This window comes from Pristiophorus japonicus, chromosome 1, assembly GCF_044704955.1.
Source record: "Pristiophorus japonicus isolate sPriJap1 chromosome 1, sPriJap1.hap1, whole genome shotgun sequence".
NCBI classification, from domain to species: domain Eukaryota; kingdom Metazoa; phylum Chordata; class Chondrichthyes; family Pristiophoridae; genus Pristiophorus; species Pristiophorus japonicus.
In genome coordinates this window covers 53,859,308-53,881,863 of record NC_091977.1, presented here as the reverse complement: position 1 = coordinate 53,881,863, position 22,556 = coordinate 53,859,308, and the positions used below count along the sequence as shown (strand labels likewise).

The following is a 22,556-nucleotide window of genomic DNA, read 5'->3' as shown; positions in this document are numbered from 1 at the left end:
GGGTGTGTTGGAGTGCTTAAGTGGACAATAAGACTAAGTTGTTCATGGATAGACTGGGTGAGGGTCACTGATACATGCACCATGGTACTTCGTTGCATGCATCAGTGACCCAGAACAAGGCACGATCCATGAACACCTTCGTACTGGAACCTGCCCCTGTATCATTTAAACCAATAGGTTGCAAGGTATGATGCCATTTTACATTTTCAGTCCAGTTCTCCTGCAATATTTATTAGTGCAGCATTAAAAATGAAGTGCAGGAGTCAGGTTAAAAGTCCAAAATTCAAATCTTTATTAAACATTTGTACAACACAATTGTAATTAGTGTGACTTTACTTATGTTTAAACCTTCAAAACTTTATTATAGCTTTGGCAAACTTTACAAAGATCAACTAAATCAACTAAAAAACAAACAAGACACCTATCCTCTTCATTAGCGCTGTGCACCAATCCTGCCCCAGTAGATGCTGCTACCCCTGTACGTTCCCATAGTTGCAGACTTCTGCTTCCTTGCCTCCTGTACTCCCAGGTGTAGTCTGTTCCTTTTCTGGCACGATGTTTTTTGATACTTTGCTACAACAGGGACAGCGCCAAAATATGTCATGGCAGAATGCCTGGGTACCTCTTCGTCGTCAACCCTTGAATTTGGTGTAGAGTGGAAAGCGCTCCTCGCATTAAGGACAGCCTGGGTGAGCCCCCCTATTGCCAATACTACCTCATTCAACCATCACGAAAATCTTTCAACCTGTAATGGTAGTCCCCCCAACTTTGCCTTCACCCCACCAACGGCTTTCAGGAGCCGTCAAGATTGTTTAATGTTCTCCCCGCTCATCCCCACAAGATGTCCCGAGTCCAGTGTTTCTAGATCAGGTCTAAAGTTTGCCATTCTACAATGTCTCGCAGGTGTGACTTGCTGCGACACACTTGTACCCGCAACCTCAGACGTCACACCTAGAAAAGTCCTCTCGCTTGATTGCTCAGGAAAGGGCTTGGTATCCTTGAGGGGTTCAGCATCTCCAAATCCAGGTTGACCATCTCGTTGTCTATGACTCGGTCGCCCATCATTACCGTGAGTTGTAATATCTGACGTACCGTTTTCTTGAACATTCTCGCCTTCAACTTCAGGTGCACCTTCAGTCTCCTCCTGATGCTCAACATCTGTGAAACAAAAGCTAGCAGCATTGAGGAAGGAGAAGCGTAGGAAGCACATGCAGGACATAACATTTAGCCAACCTATGCTGTGCAATTTGCAGGGCTTGCTCTTTAATGGAAAACTGGGCCTAGCTTCCGCATTGATTATTGGTCTTCTCCTGTGGCATTTAATCATTGATGCTATCCTCTGCTCCAGGGCTGTTAGTTACAGCCTACCTGGCGGACCTCCTCCAGGCGCTCAATATTATCCACGCAAAATCCCTTCCCTTACGGTTTCCCCTTCACTGTCCCTGGCCCTTTCGCCTTCTCTGCACCCTTCCATTGCTGCCATCTTGTGAACAAAGCTGTGTTTCCTACCTGAGAAACTACCTCAGCCACCAATGGATTCTCAATGGTGATCCGCAGTCGACACACGTGCTGTTTTTTTAATACTTTCTACTGCACATGTGCAGATGGGTCCTTTTTTTGTGCCTTTGCGAGTGGGATTACATATTTTTTAATTATTTATTTACGCAATGGGTTAAATTGTTTTTCCTCGCATGCTCTGTGCCGTTTCAACGCACGTTGGAGGCTCCACCCAGGAAAGTTGGATCGGGTAGTGCTGGCGCCCGAGGGTACACATATAGTGAGGAAACTATGCATTTTTATTTTCAGCACTGAGGGGCCTTAAAAAAAAACAGGCGTCCAGGTAAGTTAAGGCCTTTATTTTTTCTTTGGGGAAAATTAGGGTCCTAGTTCTCAAAAACATGTTTTTTTGGCAAAGAAAAAACACTTAACAATCAAATTTGTATAGAAGAACCAGGCACATTTTTGAGAGTTTAGGTTACCCAGCTGTTACTTGTACTGAAGATTCTTGTGGAATCAAACACGTTGCACATAGCATTGTTTCAATGTTTGAGTGGTTCAGAGAATAGAGGGGACACTACACCTGGTTTATGACTTTATGAAATATATAACCGCAGGGACAAAGCACCTAGATTACATCAGTAAGATCAAGAATGTTCTAAATGTTGCAATCCAATGTAACTTAGTGTTCGGTTTAAGAACTTTAAAAAAGTTGCTGATGGGAGAAGTAGAGTCAAACTTGTGTCCATCACTCTGTCACAAGTCAATTTTAGCATTATGAAAATTTATAATTGATCCTCCCCACCAAAAATAGGTAACACTTCATTTATGATGCAATCTGAACATTGGACAAATCACACAGTAATGAATATGGCACATTGTCTAAAAGCGCTGCCCATGATCATTGATGGCATTTTTTTCCTATTTACCACATCCAGACTAAAGTGAACATTCAAATATTTGCTGGACACCATTACTTGTCAAGATAGCAAAACACCTACATACTCCATATGAAGTTTCACACACATGCAAAAGAGATATGTTCATATAAAAATTCTAACTGTTATGAGCTTGTTTCATTGCATTTAGAAGACTGTCACCACCCCTTTCAGTTTCGCTAAGCACCAAGTAATCCTTTAAACAGTCAACCACTGACAATGATACATATTTGTCTCGGAGTCAAATATTTAAAATGTTACACTCACATTAAATATTTTTTAATTGACAAACAGCTTTATGAAGCAACAAAGTTAAATAGACCATGGCAATTTATTGGCCCAAATATTCCTGTATCAACGCACGGCACCTAGCATTGAAAAAAAGTATCTCCAACAAAGAAAACCTGAAGGAGGAAGGAGTGAGACTCCACACTTGTAATAGTTAATTTTCAGTACCAGATGTATTAACGGGTAGTAATTAACACTTGAATCACATTGTTAAAAGGATACTTAGACTTGAAATAACCCGACTTGCTGTGGCACGTTTACTTCATATCGACAGTGCAAGCACAGGAACTTCAACAACTTCTGTTTATATAGCGCCTTTAATGTAGTAAAACTTCACAGGAGCGTTATAAAACAAAACTTGACACCAAGTCATACAAAATAATTAGAGCAGATGACCACAAGCTTGGTCAGAGGTATGTTTTAAGGAGCATCTTAAAGGAGAAAGGTGGTGAGGCGGATAGGTTTAGGGAGGAAATTCCAGAGCTTAGAGCCTTGGCAGCTGGAAGCATGGCCATCAATAGTGGAACGATTAAAATCAGGGTGCTCAAGAGGCCAGAATTAGAGGAATGTAGAAAGCGGAGGGTTGTGGGGTTGGAAGAGATTCCAGAGATAGAGAGGACATGGAGGGATTTGAAAACAAGGATGAGAATTTTTTAATCGAAGTGTTGCTTAACCGGGAGCCATTGTAGGTCAGCAAGCACAAGGGTGATGGGTGAACGGGACTTGGTGAGAGTTAGGACACGGGCAGCAGAGTTTTGGATGACCGCAAGTTTACGGAGGGTAGAACACGGGAAGCCGGCCAGAAGTGCATTGGAATAGTCAAGTCGAGAGGTAACAAAGGCATGGATGGGGGCATCAACAGATGAGCTGAGGCAGGGACTGAGTCAAGGGATGTCCTGGAGGTGCAAATAGGTAGTCTTAGGTGATAGTGTGGATATTTGGGTCAGAAGCTCATTGAGGTCAAATATGACACCAAGGTTGCGAACAGTTTGGCTCAACTTCAGTTGTCAGGGACAGAGGGATTGAGTCAGTGACGGTCTCCCCAATACTTAGTTGGAAGAAATTTCTGCTTATCCAATACTGGATGTCAGACAAGCAGTCTGACAATTTGAGAGAGAGTGGAGGGGTCAAGAGAGGCAAGGATGAGGTAGAGCTGGGTGTCGTCAGCATACATGTGGAAACTGACGCTGTGGTTTTGGCTGATGTCACCAAGGGGCAGCATGTAGATGAGAAATAGGAGGGCCAAGAATAGACCCTTGGGGGACACCGGAGAAAATTGTGCGGGTGATTCTCTGGCTACAATTAGATAGATAAGAATGGAACCAAGCGAGTGCAGTCCCACCCAGCTGGACAATGGTGGAGAGTCATTGGTGGAAGATGGAGTAGTCAACCATGTCAAAGATTGCAGACAGGTCGAGAAGGACGAGGAGGGATAGGTTACCTTTGTCACAGTCACATAGGACGTCATTTGTGATTTTGATTAGAGCTGTTTCGATACTGTGGCGGGGTGGAAACCTAATTCATGCTGCTCAATGCATTTGAATGGGGAGTCAGACAGCAAGATGACATTTTCACAAAGCTAACAACAGAGCTACACACCTCTGACAGCAATTTCTTGATTTCCTCGTTTAATCGCGCACCTGCCCTTGCCTGAAGTTGCTGTGGCATCTGCACTAAAAAAAGCTATTAGCCGGCTGTTATTTTGACAGCAACTTTTGGGACATAAAGTTGTTGCTCAAATTTAAATCCCACCAAAAAAGGTCAGAACACAAAATAAATTTGTAAACTGATTTCAGATTTTCGGCCTTGGCTACTGTCTGACCAATTGGGTATCAGCTAAAAATTATAAAATTGGCATTAATTAAGACAACTTAAAAGAGGAATTTCATCAGCTTTTGTCCAATACCTTACACAGCAGTTTTAGTACAAAAGCAAAATACTGCGAATGCAGGAAATCGGAAGTCAAAACAAAAAATGCTGGAAATACTCAGCAGTTCAGGCAGCATCTGTGGCGAGAGAAACAGAATTAACAGTTCAGGGCGATGACTTTTCAGCAGAAGTTTCCAGCATTTTCTGTTTTTATTACAGCAACTTTCGTGTCAATTTAGCTCAGCTGATAGCATTCTGGTGTACATTAAAATGCTATAATCGGAAAATGGTAGGATTAGTCTTCACAAGTATAGAAGCAAATAGGTTGCGAGTCCTTCTTCATCCAAACCCATTTGACTCGATATATAAAAAAAGTTCCTGCTGTACTTATTTAATGTAGAAAAGACAAATAGATAGATCAATGCAGCAGGGAGGCAGTGGTGTTAAACAAGCACAATGATTCAGGTGAACATGAAGACCATTAGTCATTTCAGCTGCTGGTACAGGCAACACTATGAGGCAAATTTTCCAAGTCTTCTCCTGCCAAGGGCAATGTTCTCATGATTTACTGATCCGCCCTAGCGGCAGGCAAAGCCTTGAAAAATTTACCATGGATGTAAATATTTTGCCAGGCCTCTGGCTTCACCTAGCATGGAACTTTTCAAAACATGAAATCATCTTACATTTAACATTCATATACACAATTTCAGAGCAATAGTGTTAGAGATGGCCACAATAAAATATTTATACCAAATGTTTTAAAATATAAAAAACAAAACATTTTTATGACAAAAGCCTAGAGATTATTGCCACAGCTCCTATAGTACAAAAATTTTTATTCTGTAAATTTATTTAACAAATCTTCACAAATCATAGATAAGAAAAATGATTTGCTCAGTAGGCTATTTGCAACATTAAGATATTGTAAACCCAGAACTGGTAACAGAGGTAATAGTCAGTGCTTAGCAGAAAATCTAATTACAATTATAGATCTACATAGCCACTCCACAAGTACTACATTAACTCTGAAACCTTCAGCAATATCATGAAGATATATAAATATACTTGCTGCAGGTCATTCAGAGCCATTTACTACAGTCTACATTCATTTAACATTCATTTTATATGTTTCACAATTATCCCAACATTAAGCATCATACTGCTCATCCTGTTCTAATTTTTTGAATAATGTCTTGCTCCGCAACCGTGATTCCCTCTTTCCATCTTTCCATAAAATGATGAGGTGATCTGTAGAGCAGGTTACCATTCCATGGTCTTCAAAATATAGGAACATCTGAGAATTGACAAACAAAAATACATAAGATTAAGAAGCTATGGATTAACTTGCTTACAGCTGGTTAAAGGGAAGTATACCTAGCTTCAATTGGTCAAAGCAATTAGAATTTTAAAAGGTGCTCTGGGAAAGAAAACAGTTACAATAGTATAAATATTTACTTCAAGCTAAGCTGGAACATACTTTCAGAATTACTGAAAGTGTAGTGGAAAATATTAGGTTTAAGTAAATGGAACAAAAATGGAACTAGTTCGGCCCCAGCTGGAGTATTGTGTCCAATTTTGGGCACTGCACTTTAGGAAGGATGTGAAGGCTTTGGAGAGGGTACAGAAGAGATTTACAAGAATGGTTCCAGGGATGAGGGATTGTAGTTGTGAATTGACCAGAGAAGCTGGGGTTGTTCGCCTTGGAGCAGAGGAGGCTAAGAGGTTATTTGATAGAGGTGTTTAAAATCATGAAGGGTTTAGATAGAGTAAATAAAGAGAAACTGTTTCCAGTGGCTGAAGGGTTGATAACGAGTGGGCACAGATTTAAGGTGATTGGCAAAAGAACCAGAGGCAATATGAGGAAAAACTTTTTAACGCAACTAGTGGTTAGGATTTGGAATGCACTGCCTGATAGGTGGTGGATACAGATTCAACAGCAGCCTTCAAAAGGGAATTGGATAAATACTGGAAGGAGAAAAAATTGGAGGGATCTGGGGAAATAGCGAGGGAGTGGGCCTAACTGGATTGCTCTTCAAAAGAGCTGGCGCAGACTCGATGGGATAATGGCCCTCTTCTGTGCTGTAATATTCTATGCAGAACACCAAAGGGCAAAAAACGTTAGTGGGAGTTGTGTACAGACCTCCAAACAGTAGTAGTGATGTTGGGGAGGGCATCAAACATGAAATTAGGGGTGCGTGCAATAAAGGTGCAGCAGTTATAATGGGTGACTTTAATATGCACATAGATTGGGCTAACCAAACTGGAAGCAATACGGTGGAGGAGGATTTCCTGGAGTGCATAAGGGATGGTTTTTTTAGACCAATATGTCGAGGAACCAACTAGGGGGGAGGCCATCTTAGACTGGGTGTTATGTAATGAGAGAGGATTAATTAGCAATCTCGTTGTGCGAGGCCCCTTGGGGAAGAGTGACCATAATATGGTGGAATTCTGCATTGGGATGGAGAATGAAACAGTTAATTCAGAGACCATGGTCCAGAACTTAAAGAAGGGTAACTTTGAAGGTATGAGGCGTGAATTAGCTGGGATGGATTGGCGAATGATACTTAAGGGGTTGACTGTGGATGGGCAATGGCTGACATTTAGAGACCGCATGGATGAACTACAACAATTGTACATTCCTGTCTGGCATAAAAATAAAAAAGGGAAGGTGGCTCAACCGTGGCTATCAAGGGAAATCAGGGATAGTATTAAAGCCAAGGAAGTGGCATACAAATTGGCCAGAAATAGCAGCGAACCTGGGGACTGGGAGAAATTTAGAACTCAGCAGAGGAGGACAAAGGGTTTGATTAGGGCAGGGAAAATGGAGTATGAGAAGAAGCTTGCAGGGAACATTAAGACGGATTGCAAAAGTTTCTATAGATATGTAAAGAGAAAAAGGTTAGTAAAGACAAACGTAGGTCCCCTGCAGTCAGAATCAGGGGAAGTCATAACGGGGAACAAAGAAATGGCGGACCAATTGAACAAGTACTTTGGTTCGGTATTCACGAAGGAGGACACGAACAACCTTCCAGTTATAAAAGGGGTCTGGGGGTCTAGTAAGGAGGAGGAACTGAGGGAAATCCTTATTAGCCGGAAAATTGTGTTGGGGGAATTGATGGGATTGAAGGCCGATAAATCCCCAGGGCCTGATGGACTGCATCCCAGAGTACTTAAGGAGGTGGCCTTGGAAATAGTGGATGCGTTGACAGTCATTTTCCAACATTCCATTGACTCTGGATCAGTTCCTATGGAGTGGAGGGTAGCCAATGTAACCCCACTTTTTAAAAAAGGAGGGAGAGAGAAAACAGTGAATTATAGACCGGTCAGCCTGACATCGGTAGTGGGTAAAATGATGGAATCAATTATTAAGGATGTCATAGCAGTGCATTTGGAAAGAGGTGACATGATAGGTCCAAGTCAGCATGAATTTGTGAAAGGGAAATCATGCTCGACAAATCTTCTGGAATTTTTTGAGGATGTTTCCAGTAGAGTGGACAAGGGAGAACCAGTTGATGTGGTATATTTGGACTTTCAGAAGGCATTCAACAAGGTCCCACACAAGAGATTGATGTGCAAAGTTAGAGCACATGGGATTGGGGGTAGTGTACTGACATGGATTGAGAACTGGTTGTCAGACAGGAAGCAAAGAGTAGGAGTAAATGGGTACTTTTCAGAATGGCAGGCAGTGACTAGTGGGGTACCGCAAGGTTCTGTGCTGGGGCCCCAGCTGGTTACATTGTACATTAATGATTTAGATGAGGGGATTAAATGTAGTATCTCCAAATTTGCGGATGACACTAAGTTGGGTGGCAGTGTGAGCTGCGAGGAGGATGCTGTGAGGCTGCAGAGCAACTTGGATAGGTTAGGTGAGTGGGCAAATGCATGGCAGATGAAGTATAATGTGGATAAATGTGAGGTTATCCACTTTGGTGGTAAACACAGAGAGACAGACTATTATCTGAATGGTGACAGATTAGGAAAAGGGGAGGTGCAAAGAGACCTGGGTGTCATGGTACATCAGTCATTGAAGGTTGGCATGCAGGTGCAGCAGGCGGTTAAGAAAGCAAATGGCATGTTGGCCTTCATAGCAAGGGGATTTGAGTACAGGGGCAGGGAGGTGTTGCTACAGTTGTACAGGGCATTGGTGAGGCCACACCTGGAGTATTGTGTACAGTTTTGGTCTCCTAACCTGAGGAAGGACATTCTTGCTATTGAGGGAGTGCAGCGAAGGTTCACCAGACTGATTCCCGGGATGGCGGGACTGACCTATCAAGAAAGACTGGATCAACTGGGCTTGTATTCACTGGAGTTCAGAAGAATGAGGGGGGACCTCATAGAAACATTTAAAATTCTGACAGGGTTAGACAGGTTAGATGCAGGAAGAATGTTCCCAATGTTGGGGAAGTCCAGAACCAGAGGTCACAGTCTAAGGATAAGGGGTAAGCCATTTAGGACCGAGATGCGGAGGAACTTCTTCACCCAGAGAGTGGTGAACCTGTGGAATTCTCTACCACAGAAAGTTGTTGAGGCCAATTCACTAAATATATTCAAAAAGGAGTTAGATGAGGTCCTTACTACTAGGGGGATCAAGGGGTATGGCGAGAAAGCAGGAATGGGGTACTGAAGTTGAATGTTCAGCCATGAACTCATTGAATGGCGATGCAGGCTAGAAGGGCCGAATGGCCTACTCCTGCACCTATTTTCTATGTTTCTATTCTATGAGTACAATTGGCTGTCTGTACTGGAATACATTTAGTAATCACAACAGACTAGACTGTTGTGAATGTTTACTACTCAGAGATGAAGGAAACAACAGCAAAAGATGGATGCCTAAGGGAATTAAGGGGAAAGTGGCAGTACAAAATTGGCTCAGTGGCAGGAAGCAAAGGGTGGATGTCAGTGGATGGATGTTTTTCAGACTGGGAAATGGTTTGCAGTGGTGTTCCCCAAGGGCCAGTTCTGGGTCTATTACTCTTGCAGTTTTTTTTTAAAACGACCTAAGACTTTGGTGTAGGAAGCAGCATTATAAAGTTTGCAGATGATACAAAACTTGGCAATGTAAATATCATGAGAAGGCTAGATACAGGATTCAGGCTGACATAGACATGACAGTGAAATGGGCAGAAGCATGGCAAATGGAGTTCAATGAAGAGAAGTGTGAAGTGATGCACTTTGTGAGGACTAACGTGGAATGACAGTATACTATAAATGACACGTTTTTGAAAAGTGTAGATGAGCAGAGAGACCTTGGTGTTCATATACACAAATCCTTAAAGTTGGTAGGGCAAGTTGTTAAGATGATCAAATAAACATATAGGTTGCTTGGTTTTATAAATAGAGGGATAAAATATAAAAGCAAAGAGATCATGCTAGAACTTTACAAATCGCTGGCTATGCCTCAGCTAGAGTATTGTGGATAATTCTGGACACCACATGTCAGGAAAGATGTAAAGGAATTCGAAAGGGTACAGATGAGGTTACCAGGATGCCACCAGTGTTGAGGGACTTCAGTTATAGAGAGGTTAGAAAAGTTAGGACTGTTCTCCTTGGAAGAGAGAAGGTTAAAAGGCGACCTAATAGAGGTTTTCAAGATGATGAGGTTTTGACGGAGTAAATAGGGAAAAAAATATTCCCTCTGGCGAGTGGGTCAATAGCCAAAGGTCATATTCAAAATCATTGGAAAACAATCTGGAAGGGAGATGTGGAGAAATGTTTTCTCTGAGTTGTTGGGATATAGAACGCTCTACCCGAGAAGGTGGTGGAAGTGGATTCCATAAATAACATTAAAACAAAGTTGGATAGGTACTCAAGGCTGAGCAACTGACAGGGTTACAGACAAAAAGCAGGGCTGTGGAACTAAACATGGCTGCTCTTTCAAAGACGCAGCACAAGCACGAAGGGACAAACAGCCGCCTTTTGTGCTACAACGGAAAGCTGCAATCTGTTCTGTGGCTTGCATCGTTCCTGGTGCCACAACTCTGTTGCCACTGTATCTCTGCTTCCTCATGCAGAACTACAAACATGCCTGTGATTGTTAAGTAGTTTTTCGATTTCTTTCTTTATCATTGTTGTTGCCCAATTAAGTTAATCGAAGGGTTAAGTCATGGCAGGAGAGCTCGGACACGTGTTATGCTCCTCCTGTACTATGTGGGAACTCGGATGCTTCCGGTGTCGCTGATGACTACGTGTGCGGGAAATGCATCCGCCTGCAGATCCTGAGGGACCGCATTGCGGCACTGGAGCTGCGGGTGGATTCACTCTGGAGCATGCACGATGCTGAGAATGACGTGAAGAGCACGTTTAGCGAGTCGGTCTCACCGCAGGTAAAAGGTACACAGCCAGATAGTAAATGGGTGAACAACAGGAAGAGCAGTGCAAGGAAGATAGTGCAGGGGTCCCCTGTGGTCATCCCCCTGCAAAACAGATACACCGCTTTGGGTACTGTTTGGGAGGGGGGGATGACTCTTCAGGGGAAGACAGCAGCAGCCATGTTCATGGCACCGTAGATGGCTCTGCTGCACAGGAGGGCAGGAAAAAGAGTGGGAGAGTGATAGTGATAGGGGATTCAATTGTAAGGGGAACAGATAGGCGTTTCTGCGGCCGCAACCGAGACTCCAGGATGGTATGTTGCTTCCCTGGTGCAAGGGTCAAGAATGTCTCGGAGTGGGTGCAGGACATTCTGAAAAGGGAGGGTCAACAGCCAGTTGTCGTGGTGCATATAGATACCAACGATATAGGTAAAAAAACAGGATGAGGTCCTACGAGAAGAATTTAGGGAGCATGGAGCCAAATTTAAAAATAGAACCTCAAAAGTAGTAATCTCAGGATTGCTACCAGTGCCATGTGCTAGTCAGAGTAGGAATCGCAGGATAGCTCAGCTGAATGCGTGGCTTGAGGAGTGGTGCAGAAGGGAGGGATTCAAATTCCTGGGACATTGGAACCTGTTCTGGGGTAGGTGGGACCAGTACAAACCGGACGGTCTGCACCTGGGCAGGACCGGAATCCATGTCCTAGGGGGAGTGTTTGCTAGTGCCGATGGGGAGAAGTTAAACTAATATGGCAGGGGGATGGGAACCTATGCAGGGAGGCAGAGGGAAATAAAAGGGAGACAGAGGCAAAAGATAGAAAGGAGAATAGTAAAAGTGGAGGGCAGAGAAACCCAAGGCAAAAAATAAAAAGGGCCACATTACAGCAAAATTCTAAAGGGGCAAAGTGTGTTAAAAAGACAAGCCTGAAGGCTCTCCGCCTCAATGCGAGGAGTATTCGGAATAAAGTGGACGAATTAACTGCACAGATAGCAGTTAATGGATATGATGTAATTGGCATCACAGAGACATGGCTCCAGGATGGCCAAGGCTGGGAACTCAACATCCAGGGGTATTCAACATTTAGGAAGGATAGACAGAAAGGAAAAGGAGGCAGGGTGGCATTACTTGTTAAAGAGGAAATTAATGCAATAGTAAGGAAGGACATTGGCTTGGATGATGTGGAATCGGTATGGGTAGAGCTACGGAATACCAAAGGGCAGAAAACACTGGTGGGAGTTGTGTACAGACCACCAAACAGTAGTAGTGAGGTTGGGGACAGCATCAAACAAGAAATAAGGGATGTGTGCAATAAAGGTACAGCAGTTATCATGGGTGACTTTAATTTACATAAAGATTGGGCTAACCAAACTGGTAGCAATGCAGTGGAGAAGGATTTCCTGGAGTGCATTAGGGATGGTTTTCTTGACCAATATGTCAAGGAACCAACTAGAGAGCTGGCCATCCTAGACTGGGTGATGTGTAATGAGAAGGGACTAATTAGCAATCTTGTTGTGCGAGGCCGCTTGGGGAAGAGTGACCATGATATGGTAGAATTCTTTATTAAGATGGAGTGTGACACAGTTAATTCAGAAACTAGGGTCCTGAACTTAAGGAAAGCTAACTTCGACGGCATGAGGCGTGAATTGGCTAGAATAGACTGGCAAATGATACTTAAAGGGTTGACGGTGGATAGGCAATGGCAAACATTTATAGATCACATGGATGAACTTCAACAATTGTATATCCTTGTCTGGAGTAAAAATAAAACAGGGAAGGTGGCTCAACCGTGGCTAACAAGGGAAATTAAGGATAGTGTTAGATCCAAGGAAGAGGCATATAAATTGGCCAAAAAAAGCAGCAAACCCGAGGACTGGGAGAAATTTAGAATTCAGCAGGAGGACGACAAAGGGTTTGATTAGGAGGGGGGAAATAGAGTACAAGAGGAAGCTTGCCGGGAACATAAAAACTGACTGCAAAAGCTTCTATAGATATGTGAAGAGAAAAAGATTAGTGAAGACAAACGTAGGTCTCTTGCAGTCGGACTCAGGTGATTTTTTTTAATGGGGAACAAAGAAATGGCAGACCAACTGAACAAATACTTTGGTTCTGTCTTCACGAAGGAAGACACAAATAACCTTCCAGATGTACTAGGGGACCGAGGGTCTGGAGAGAGGGAGGTTCTGAAGGATATCCTTATTAGGCGTTAAATTGTATTGGGGAAATTGATGGGATTGAAGGCCGATAAACCCTCGGGGCCTGATTGTCTGCATCCCAGAGTACTTAAGGAAGTGGCCCTAGAAATAGTGGATGCATTGGTGATCATTTTCCAACAGTCCATCAACTCGGGATCAGTTTCTATGGACTGGAGGGTATCTAATGTAACACCACTTTATTAAAAAAAGAGGGAGAGAGAACACGGGTAATTATAGACCAGTTAGCCTGACATCAGTAGTGGGGAAAATGTTGGAATCAATTATTAAGGATGAAATAGCAGCGCATTTGGAAAGCAATGACAGGATCGGTCCAAGTCAGCATGGATTTATGAAGGGGAAATCATGCTTGACAACACTTCTGGAATTTTTTTGAGGATGTAACTAGTAGAGTGGACAAGGGAGAACCAGTGGATGTGGTGTATTTGGACTTTCAAAAGGCCTTTGACAAGGTTCCACATAAGAGATTGGTGTGCAAAATCAAAGCACATTGTATTGGCGATAATGTACTGGCGTGGATAGAAAATTGGTTGGCAGACAAGATGCAGAGAGTCGGGATAAACGGGTCCTTTTCAGAATGGGAGGCAGTGACTAGTGGAGTGCCACAGGGCTCAGTGCTGGGACCCCAGCTCTTTACAATATACATTCATGATTTGGATGAAGGAATTGAATGTAATATCTCCAAGTTTGCAGATGACACTAAACTGGGTGGCGGTGTGAGCTGTGAGGAGGATGCTAAGAGGCTGCAGGGTGATTTGGACAGGTTAGGTGAGTGGGCAAATGCATGGCAGATGCAGTATAATATGGATAAATGTGAGGTGCTCCACTTTGGGGGCAAAAACACGAAGACAGAATATTATCTGAATGGCGGCAGATTAGGAAAAGGGGAGGTGCAACGAGACCTGGGTGTCATGGTACATCAATCATTGAAAGTTGACATGCAGGTACAACAGGTGCTGAAGGCAGCAAATGGCATGTTGGCCTTCATAGCGAGGAGATGAGAGTATAGGAGCAGGGAGGTCTTACTGCAATTGTACAGGGCCTTGGCGAGGCCTCACCTGGAATATTGTGTTCAGTTTTGGTCTCCTAATCCGAGGAAGGATGTTCTTGCTATTGAGGGAGTGCAGCGAAGGGTCACCAGGCTGATTCCAGAGATGGCTGGACTAACATATGAGGAGAGACTGGATCAACTGGGCCTTTATTCACTGGAGTTTAGAAGGATGAGAGGGGATCTCATAGAAATGTATAAGATTCTGACGGGACGGGACAGGTTAGATGCAGGAAGAATGTTCCCGATGTTGAGAAAGTCCAGAACCAGAGGACACAATCTTATGATATGGGGTCGGCCATTTAAGACTGAAATGAGGAGAAACTTCTTCACTCAGAGAGTTGTTAACCTGTGGAATTCCCTGCCACAGAGAGTTGTTGATGCCAGTTCATTGGATATATTCAAGAGGGAATTAGATATGGCCCTTACGGCTAAAGGGATCAAGGGGTATGGAGAGAAAGCAGGAAAGGGGTACTGAGGTGAATGATCAGCCATGATCTTATTGAATGCTGGTGCAGGCTCGAAGGCCCAAATGGCCTACTCCTGCACCCATTTTCTATGTTTCTATGATCTCATTCAGAAGTTGTATCCTTTTGTTCGAACGCCGGAGATGGGTGGCTCAGTGGTTGTTCCAACAGCTTAGCTCGGTCAGCAGCACTGTCGCCTGGGGGGGGGGGGGGGGGAGGTCAGAAGGCTGTTCGTTTGAGCCCCGTGCAGGGCTGAGGTTCCTAGCCTAGTTTGGCACCATTCTATGAACAGGTCTTTAGATGATGTGTTAAACCAAGGCCCTGACTTGTATAAAAGATCCCATGGCACCATTCGAAGAGCAGGGAGTTGCCCCAGTGTCCTGGCCCAACTCCTTTCCCCAACCTCTCCCACCAACCAAAAAAACAATGACTTGGCCATCTATCCCACTTCTGCCTGTGGGACGTCCTTGGCACAGAATGGATGTTGCATTTGGCTACATAACAGCAAGCCTCGTATCACCTACCATCTCACCGAAGGGCACTACTCAGCACTGAGCTTACGGCCCACATTTTGCTGTCGGCAATTAGGCCCATACAGTAGAGCCTGGTCTCCAGTAATCTTGGACCCTCTTGCCACTGAGCCAAGACCTTGCTCAGCTAGGCCCGTGTGGTAGCCAGTGTGCAACGGCCACCCTACGTTAAAAGAACTCACGCAAATGCATCTTCCACCCTTCAATATGAAGTTCGGGACCTGGAACGTCAGGACCCACATGGACAACTCCAACAGCCTTCAACAACAGTCTGTGACAGAGACTGTAATTCCAGTATTGGACTGTTCAGTCACCCAAGAACTCATTTTTGGAGTGGAAGCAAGTCTTCCTCGATTTCAAGGGACTGCCTATGATGATGATGATAAGTTTCTATGAATTCTATGAAAAAAAACTCGAGATTAGGTCTGACTGGATATGGATAGAGATTGGTGAATTTACAGGTTCATAAACGATAAGTTCATTAGACAACAATGAACAGGTTTTAGGCACAGAGGGAGAAATATGGGAATGAGTTGGAAGAGATTAAAAGGGAACTCATGAGGGAAGCGGAAAATCAATAGTAATCAGAGCTAATAAAGAGTAAGTTAATGATAGGAAGATAGACAAGGCAGAAAAGCTTTACAGGAAATAAGGTAATGGATTTCTGGATCTGGATAACAATGGAGGAGATGCAAAGTAAAAGAAAGGAGAAAGGGAGTAACCTGAGCAGCATTGTGGGACAAGGATTAAATGGTGGGGAAAAGAAAAAGGTAATGCGAGATTCAATGGAGGTGTTTGTAAATCTCCTGGGAGGACAGGCGCACCAACATCAGCATCCTCGTCCAGGCTAATATCCCAACATTGAAGCACTGATCACACTCGATCAGCTCTGCTGGGCAGGCCACATAAGTTCGCATGTCAGACAAGAGACTCCCAAAGCAAGTGCTCTACTCGGAGCTCCTTCACGGCAAACGAGCCAAAAGTGGGCAGTGGAAATGCTACAAGGACACCCTCAAAGCCTCCCTGATAAAGTGCAACATCCACACTGACACCTGGGACTCCCAAGCCCAAGTCCGCCCCAAGTGGAGGAAGTGCATCCGAGAGGGCACTGAGCACCTCGAGTCTCAATGCCGAGAGCATGCAGAAATCAAGCGCAGACAGAGGAAAGAGCATGCAACAAACCAGTCCCACCCACCCTTTCCCTCAACGACTATCTGTCCCACCTGTGACAGAGTCTGTGGCTCTCGTATTGGACTGTTCAGCCACCAAAGAACTCACTTCAGGCGTGGAAGCAAGTCTTCCTCGATTCTGAGGGATTGCTTATGATGATAATGATTGTAGATAGTTTCTTTTGTGGCCATCACACCAAGTAAGGCAGTAGTTAGTTCACTAGGTGCCAACATTGTGCACAGGGGAGGTTGGCTAGATATATGTTGAAAAGAGCAGGAGGAAAGCCTGTGGTCATCATTCTTGCAATTGTGGCCTAACCAATGTCATGTAAAATGTACAAATTCAACTATTTCCATACTTTTATATTCAATGTGCCCTTGTATACAACATAGAATCTGTTTTTTTCTTTTTGATAAGTCTTTAAAGGTAGAAAAGACTATGTACTTGCATCCCTGGATCTCCATGCTCCTGCGCACTGTTAAAAGATGCTACCGTTAAAAGATATTCCCATTCACTGCTCTTTCCAGGCCTCCACCCCCACTTTGTACAACTTCACAGTGTTCTGTATTGTACTGCACCTTCCACCCATCTGCCCACTCTCTTAACCAAAGTCCTCCTGCAATCTCTTTCTTCTTCACACTTTTCTGTATACCTTAATTTGATAGCATTCTTCTTTTTGTCCAAATTATTTATTTAAATGAAAAGCAAAAATCCACTGTCTGCAATCCTGGCAGTTATGCCAGTGCCCTCCGGTGCTGACCCTATTGGAGATTACGGGGTCAGTGGAAGGAAGGTACCTAATTCGCATGGGCTAGAGGGGTGCAAACAGTTGTTTCTAATATTCATCCCGTCCCTTTTAAAAGTCGAAAGTCCCAACAGCCCTCTATATAAAATACAATTTTAACCTCTCAATTCGTTCTTTTGATTATCTTAAACTTATGGCCTCCAGTTACTGACTCAATAACCTGTGGAAATGGTGTTTCTCCTATTTACCTTTTCAGAACCCCTCAATTTTGAAAACCTCCATCAGATTGCCTCTTATCCTGCTTTGTTGTAATGAAAAGAGCCCCAATTTCGCTATAATTTCATACGCTTCTCTTTTTAAATTTTGGAATGGAAGAATATGTAGCGAGAGAGGCCGGAAATCTAAAATCATTCAGCAGCAGTCTGCCAGAACAGCCGTACAGCAAGGATTTCTGTAAAGCCCTGAAGGGAGGGGAACCGCCACCCGCCCCTACACAGTAAGAGAACGGGGACTCCCTAACTTGAGAGTTCCCATACCCCAGCAGTTGGTCAGGACCCAGCATTAGCATCAGCACACATGGTCTTGGTAGGTATACATCTGACACCCAAAGTAGGTGTCATCTGTCTGGGACCAGGGCCTGAACCCCAAGGGAGTAAAGTTAGCTTTTTTTTTTTAAAAAGTGCCCCCATGCCACAGGTGGATGAGGCCAGCTTGTTTTGCCCTTTCAATCCGTCCCACAAACTTTAGTATGTTGTCACCTCATAAAATCCTCAAACTTTCCTGCTCATTGAACCAATGAGTACAGCATTATTGGTTGTAGATAACTACAATTGTCATTATTGGTTGTAGATAACTACAATTGTCATCTTCTCCCCCCACCCCAGATGAGAAACAGAGACATTGAAAACTTCCCTTACAAGATACCTGTATTACAGGCAACAATTTATACTGCAGAAATAGTGCTCACACTGCCCGATTACTCACCCGCACTGCACCTGAATGACCTATCAAGTCACCAGTTAACTCCAGGGTCTTTAACACAGAACATTCCAACTTGCGTTTTGCCATCTGGTTTTGCTGCTTGTTAGGCCTACCAATTCCCCACATACTAAAAAGCCCTAAAAAAACAAATACAAACAATATAAATAAGCTCATTACATTGTACTGTATAACTAACAGTCAGTAAATCCATCATGATTGATGACCATCTCTGCAAACAGAACCAGATGACACAGTGAGGTAAAATGTTACAGCAGAGGTTTAACCAGAAACAAATTATAACTGAGACGGGCTGCAAGAAAGGCTTCAACTGATGGAAATTTAAAAAGAAACGCCAGTGTAACTTTGGCTTATCTGATGTAACATGGACTCTGCATTCTATCTATCTATCCATCAACTCACTTTACCAGGGTGAATGACTGTCAAAAGATATGGGGTTGAAATTTCAACATATAGCTATTTCTCTTTTCAAAGCAATACTGGTTGAATTAAACTATTGGAGAACACTCCAAATCTCAGCTAGAACCATTTAAAAAGCAAAACTTAACACCCAAATGGCATAAAAACATAACACAGCAGAGTTCAACAATTACTGCCAAATATGTAGCATAACAAACTCCAATGCAATCTGCAGCGTTTCCTCCCTTCCTGACTTTGAGCAATAATTCTTGCAAGGCCAAAATTTCAAACGTAAGCATATGGGAAACAGAAGGGACTAAATGAATATTTTACAATGGAAGTACTTTCAAACATTACAAACCAGAAGATTGCAGATGCAATAGCTGGTTTGTGTCGAGATGGCTTTAACTGTTGGGATGTTAAAATTGGAATTAAAGTCCTTGGGCTAAGGAGATTTTTAATTAATTAATGTATTTTTATTTATATAAAAAGAATCAGGATTCCTCTGTTTGCTATCCCAGTCTCCTGCTGGAAAACAAGCACATGTAGGCATTCGACAGGAACTGAATCCAACCTGCCTGTGATGCCTACCTAAGTCGAATAGCCAGCTAGCAATCACTGTCTAGACTCTATCAATGATATATATCAATGATTTGGATGAGGGGACCAAATGTAATGTATACAAGTTTGAGGATGATATAAAGCTAGGTGGGAATGCAAGTTGTGAGGAGGATACAAAGGGGTTTCAGGGGATATAGACAGGCTGTGAGTGGGCAAGAACATGACAAATAGAATATATAGTGGAGAAATGTGAAGTTATCCACTTTGGTAGGAAAAATAGAAAAGCAGAGCATTTTTTAAAATGGTGGGAGATTGGGAAATGTTGGTGTTGAGGGACCTGGGTGTCAGTGTACACAAATCACAAAGTTAACATGCAGGAACAACAATTAATTCAGAAAGCAAAGGATATATTGACCTTTATTACAAGAGGATTTGAGTATAAGCGTAACGATGTCTTACTGCAATAATATAGGGCCTTGGTGAGACCACACAAGGAGTATTGTGTACAGATTTGGTCTCCTTACCCAAGGAAGGATATAGTTGCCATAGAGAGAGTGCAACAAAGGTTCACCAGACTGATTCCTAGGATGGGTGGTTGGGGGGGGGATTTACTCTACGAGAGATTGATTAGACCAGGCGTATGTTCTCTAGAGTTTAGAAGAATGAGAGGTGATCTCATTGAAACATACAAAATTCTTACAGGGCTTGACAGGGTAGATGTAGGGAGGATGTTTCTTTCCCCTGGCTGGGGAGTCTCGAACCAGGGGTCAAAGTCTCAGAATAAGGGGTCAGCTATTTAGAACTGAGATGAGAAATGTCTTCACTCAAAGGGTTGTGAATCTTTGGAATTCTCTACTCCAGAGGGTTGTGGAGGCTCAGTCGTTGAGTATATTCAAGACAGAGATTGATAAGTTTTTGGATATTAAGGGAATCAAGGGATATGGGGGTAGTGCAGGAAAGTGGAGTTGAGGTAGATGATCAGCCATGATCATATTGAATGGCAGAGCAGGCTCAAGGGGCCAAATGGTCTACTGCTGCTCCTATTTCTTATGTTTTTATGTTCTCACAGATGACGAATGCCTAATTGGGAAAGGTAGCAGAAAGCTGGAAGAAATACAAGAGCAGGGGGGTTTATGCTTGAACTGTATAAAACACTAGTTAGGCCACAGCTAGAATACTGTGTGCAGTTCTGGTTACCACATTACAGGAAGGACGTGATTGCACTAGAGAGGGTACAGAGGAGATTTACGAGGATGTTGCCGGAAGTAGAGAATCTTAGCTATGAGGAAAGATTAGATAGGGTGAGTTTGTTTTCCTTGGAACAGAGGAGGCTGAGATGAATCCTCATTGAGGTGTATAAAATTCTGAGAGGCCTAGTTAAAGTGGATAGAAAGGACCTATTTCCCTCAGCAGTGAGGCAAAAACCAGGGGGCATAGATTTAAAGTAATTGGTAGAAGGTTTAGAGGGGATTTGAGGGGAAATTTCTTCACACAGAGGCTTGTGGGGGTCTGGAACTCACTGCCTGAAAGGGTGGTAGAGGCAGAAACCCTCACCACATTTAAAAAGTACTTGGGTGTGCACTTGAAAGTGGGATTAGGCTGGATAGCTCTTTGTTGGCTGGCACGGACACGATAGGCCAAAATGCCCTCCTTCCGTGCTGTAACTTTCTATGATTCTAAAACTTCAGCAAGATTCAGCACCTTTGGAAGAAGACGGGAGGAAATTGGAAACACAAAAGATGGAGATCTCTAGAAGGGACAGAGCATCAAACGAATGTGCATCCGCGTGATCTGTGCTACATTTAAGATATGCAAACCTGCAATGTGTTATTAAAATCAGCAACATTTTTGTTTTAGTTCATGATTCGACACAAAAGTGGCAATATAACTGCAACCTTTTTAAGATTAGGAAATGGGTGCCTCACATGTTTAGCAACAATGAGGTGCCTCACAGCAGACGCACTTCACTTGCGATGAATCACCAAAAGTGGTAATTTTGTTTGAACTTTTATGATTTTGTTGAGAAGCCTGTACTTGTGTTGGTAGATTTGGATTAATCACTGCCGTTAATAGTGAGCCAGTTTCTAAGTAGGAGCATGGCTTTAAAACAGTACACAAGACCATGCAACAGCTAATCTGGTAAAGGCTACCGTGAAGCAGTTTATCATTACTGATACACTTGTCAAGCACCCAAAAAGAATGAGGAACACATTTTATGAGACCCATGTGAAACTCAGCATGCCAATAACTGTGGTCTCCACAAGATGATTCAGTTTTCATTTAGCTGCAGTAACTGCAAAATGTAAGAGAAAAAAGAACATGCATTCATGTCCTCAAGACATTCCATAGCACTTCACAGCCAATGAATTACTCAGAGTGCAGTCGTATGTTTTAGGAGTAAACACAGTAATCAATTTGCACAAGGCAATGTCCAACAAAAAACAGTAAATTATCTGGTAATTTAATTGTTGTTTCCCACTGCAATAATACCAAGCCTTTGGTTTAAAAAAAATTACACTGTGGGCTAAAGTTTCCACTCAATTGCGCGGATTATTTTCAGTGCAATTCAGCCGAAACTGGTACAAAAGATCGCAGAATTTTAAGCGCAATTTACGCTCACCGCAATTCGAATTTCCACGATTTTAAAAAAAATTGTTCCCGGGATGTGGGCATCGCTGACAAGGCCAGCATTTATTGCTCATCCCTAAGGATGCGCTAGCTTTAAAAACATTGTGCTGGAAGTGACCCACCCATAAAATTGGCCATGTCTCCATGGCAAATGAATCACCATTGGGAATATCTGGTAATTGCGCTCATGTGCAGGTCTTCAAGTAGGCTTTAAAAATTAAGCTGTTTCTTTTGGGCACAAGAACACTAAAAGGTACGTTTTAAAAGCTTGTAGATGTGATAGTTAAAACACCGCCCAATTGTGCTTGTTCATGATTGATTTTGCATTTGGCATTTCAGAATGGGTTCAATCTGCCCCATAATCGGCAATTGCGCCTAAAGCGGAAATTCTACCACATTATATTGGGCTCAATTTTCCCCAGTTATCTGCGGCGTTTTTTGGCGCACGCCTCTTTTTTGGCGTAAATTAAAAGGGCCAAGTTTCCCCAAAATTTCTGCGGAAGCATAACTCAGTTAGTTATGATTTTTTTTTAGGTTAGTACTTTTTTGCATCATAGGAGGCATAACCTGATGTCTGCGCCAGTTTTTCAGATTTATGCAAGTTTGGCCAACTTACATTTTTCCTAGGACAGCGTATGTGACCACTCCCTAAAAACCTTCTGGGCAAATAAGAAAAATCAGCACACATCGAAAAATTGGCGCACAAAGATGCCTTTGTTTTATGCGAAGTTTTGGAGGGAGTCAAGAAGACATTAAATATGCATCATGAAGCTTAATTTTTTTCAAACACAAACTGAGAAAATGGAAATCTAATGCAATTCTTTAATTTTGGATTTTTTTCCAAAGTGCCACGCCACCACCGAACATCTCCTCACCGGGCTGGAGTGTCGGAGCGTCGG

General features: G+C 43.0%; 1 protein-coding gene across 4 annotated transcripts in view; it reads right to left on the bottom strand.

Annotated features, from left to right (window-relative positions):
• Positions 1-268: 268 nt before the first annotated feature.
• The window catches only part of wdr41 (WD repeat domain 41), a 112,421-nt gene continuing 90,133 nt past the window's right edge, over positions 269-22,556 (bottom strand). For all 4 annotated transcript variants that reach the window (XM_070879968.1, XM_070879976.1, XM_070879993.1 and 1 more), the window contains 2 exons: positions 18,055-18,188; positions 269-5,886 (listed from right to left, as the gene is read on the bottom strand). In XM_070879968.1, the coding sequence (XP_070736069.1) occupies positions 5,740-5,886; positions 18,055-18,188 (281 nt within the window). In that variant the 3' untranslated portion in view covers positions 269-5,739. The remainder of the gene's footprint in view (positions 5,887-18,054; positions 18,189-22,556) is intronic.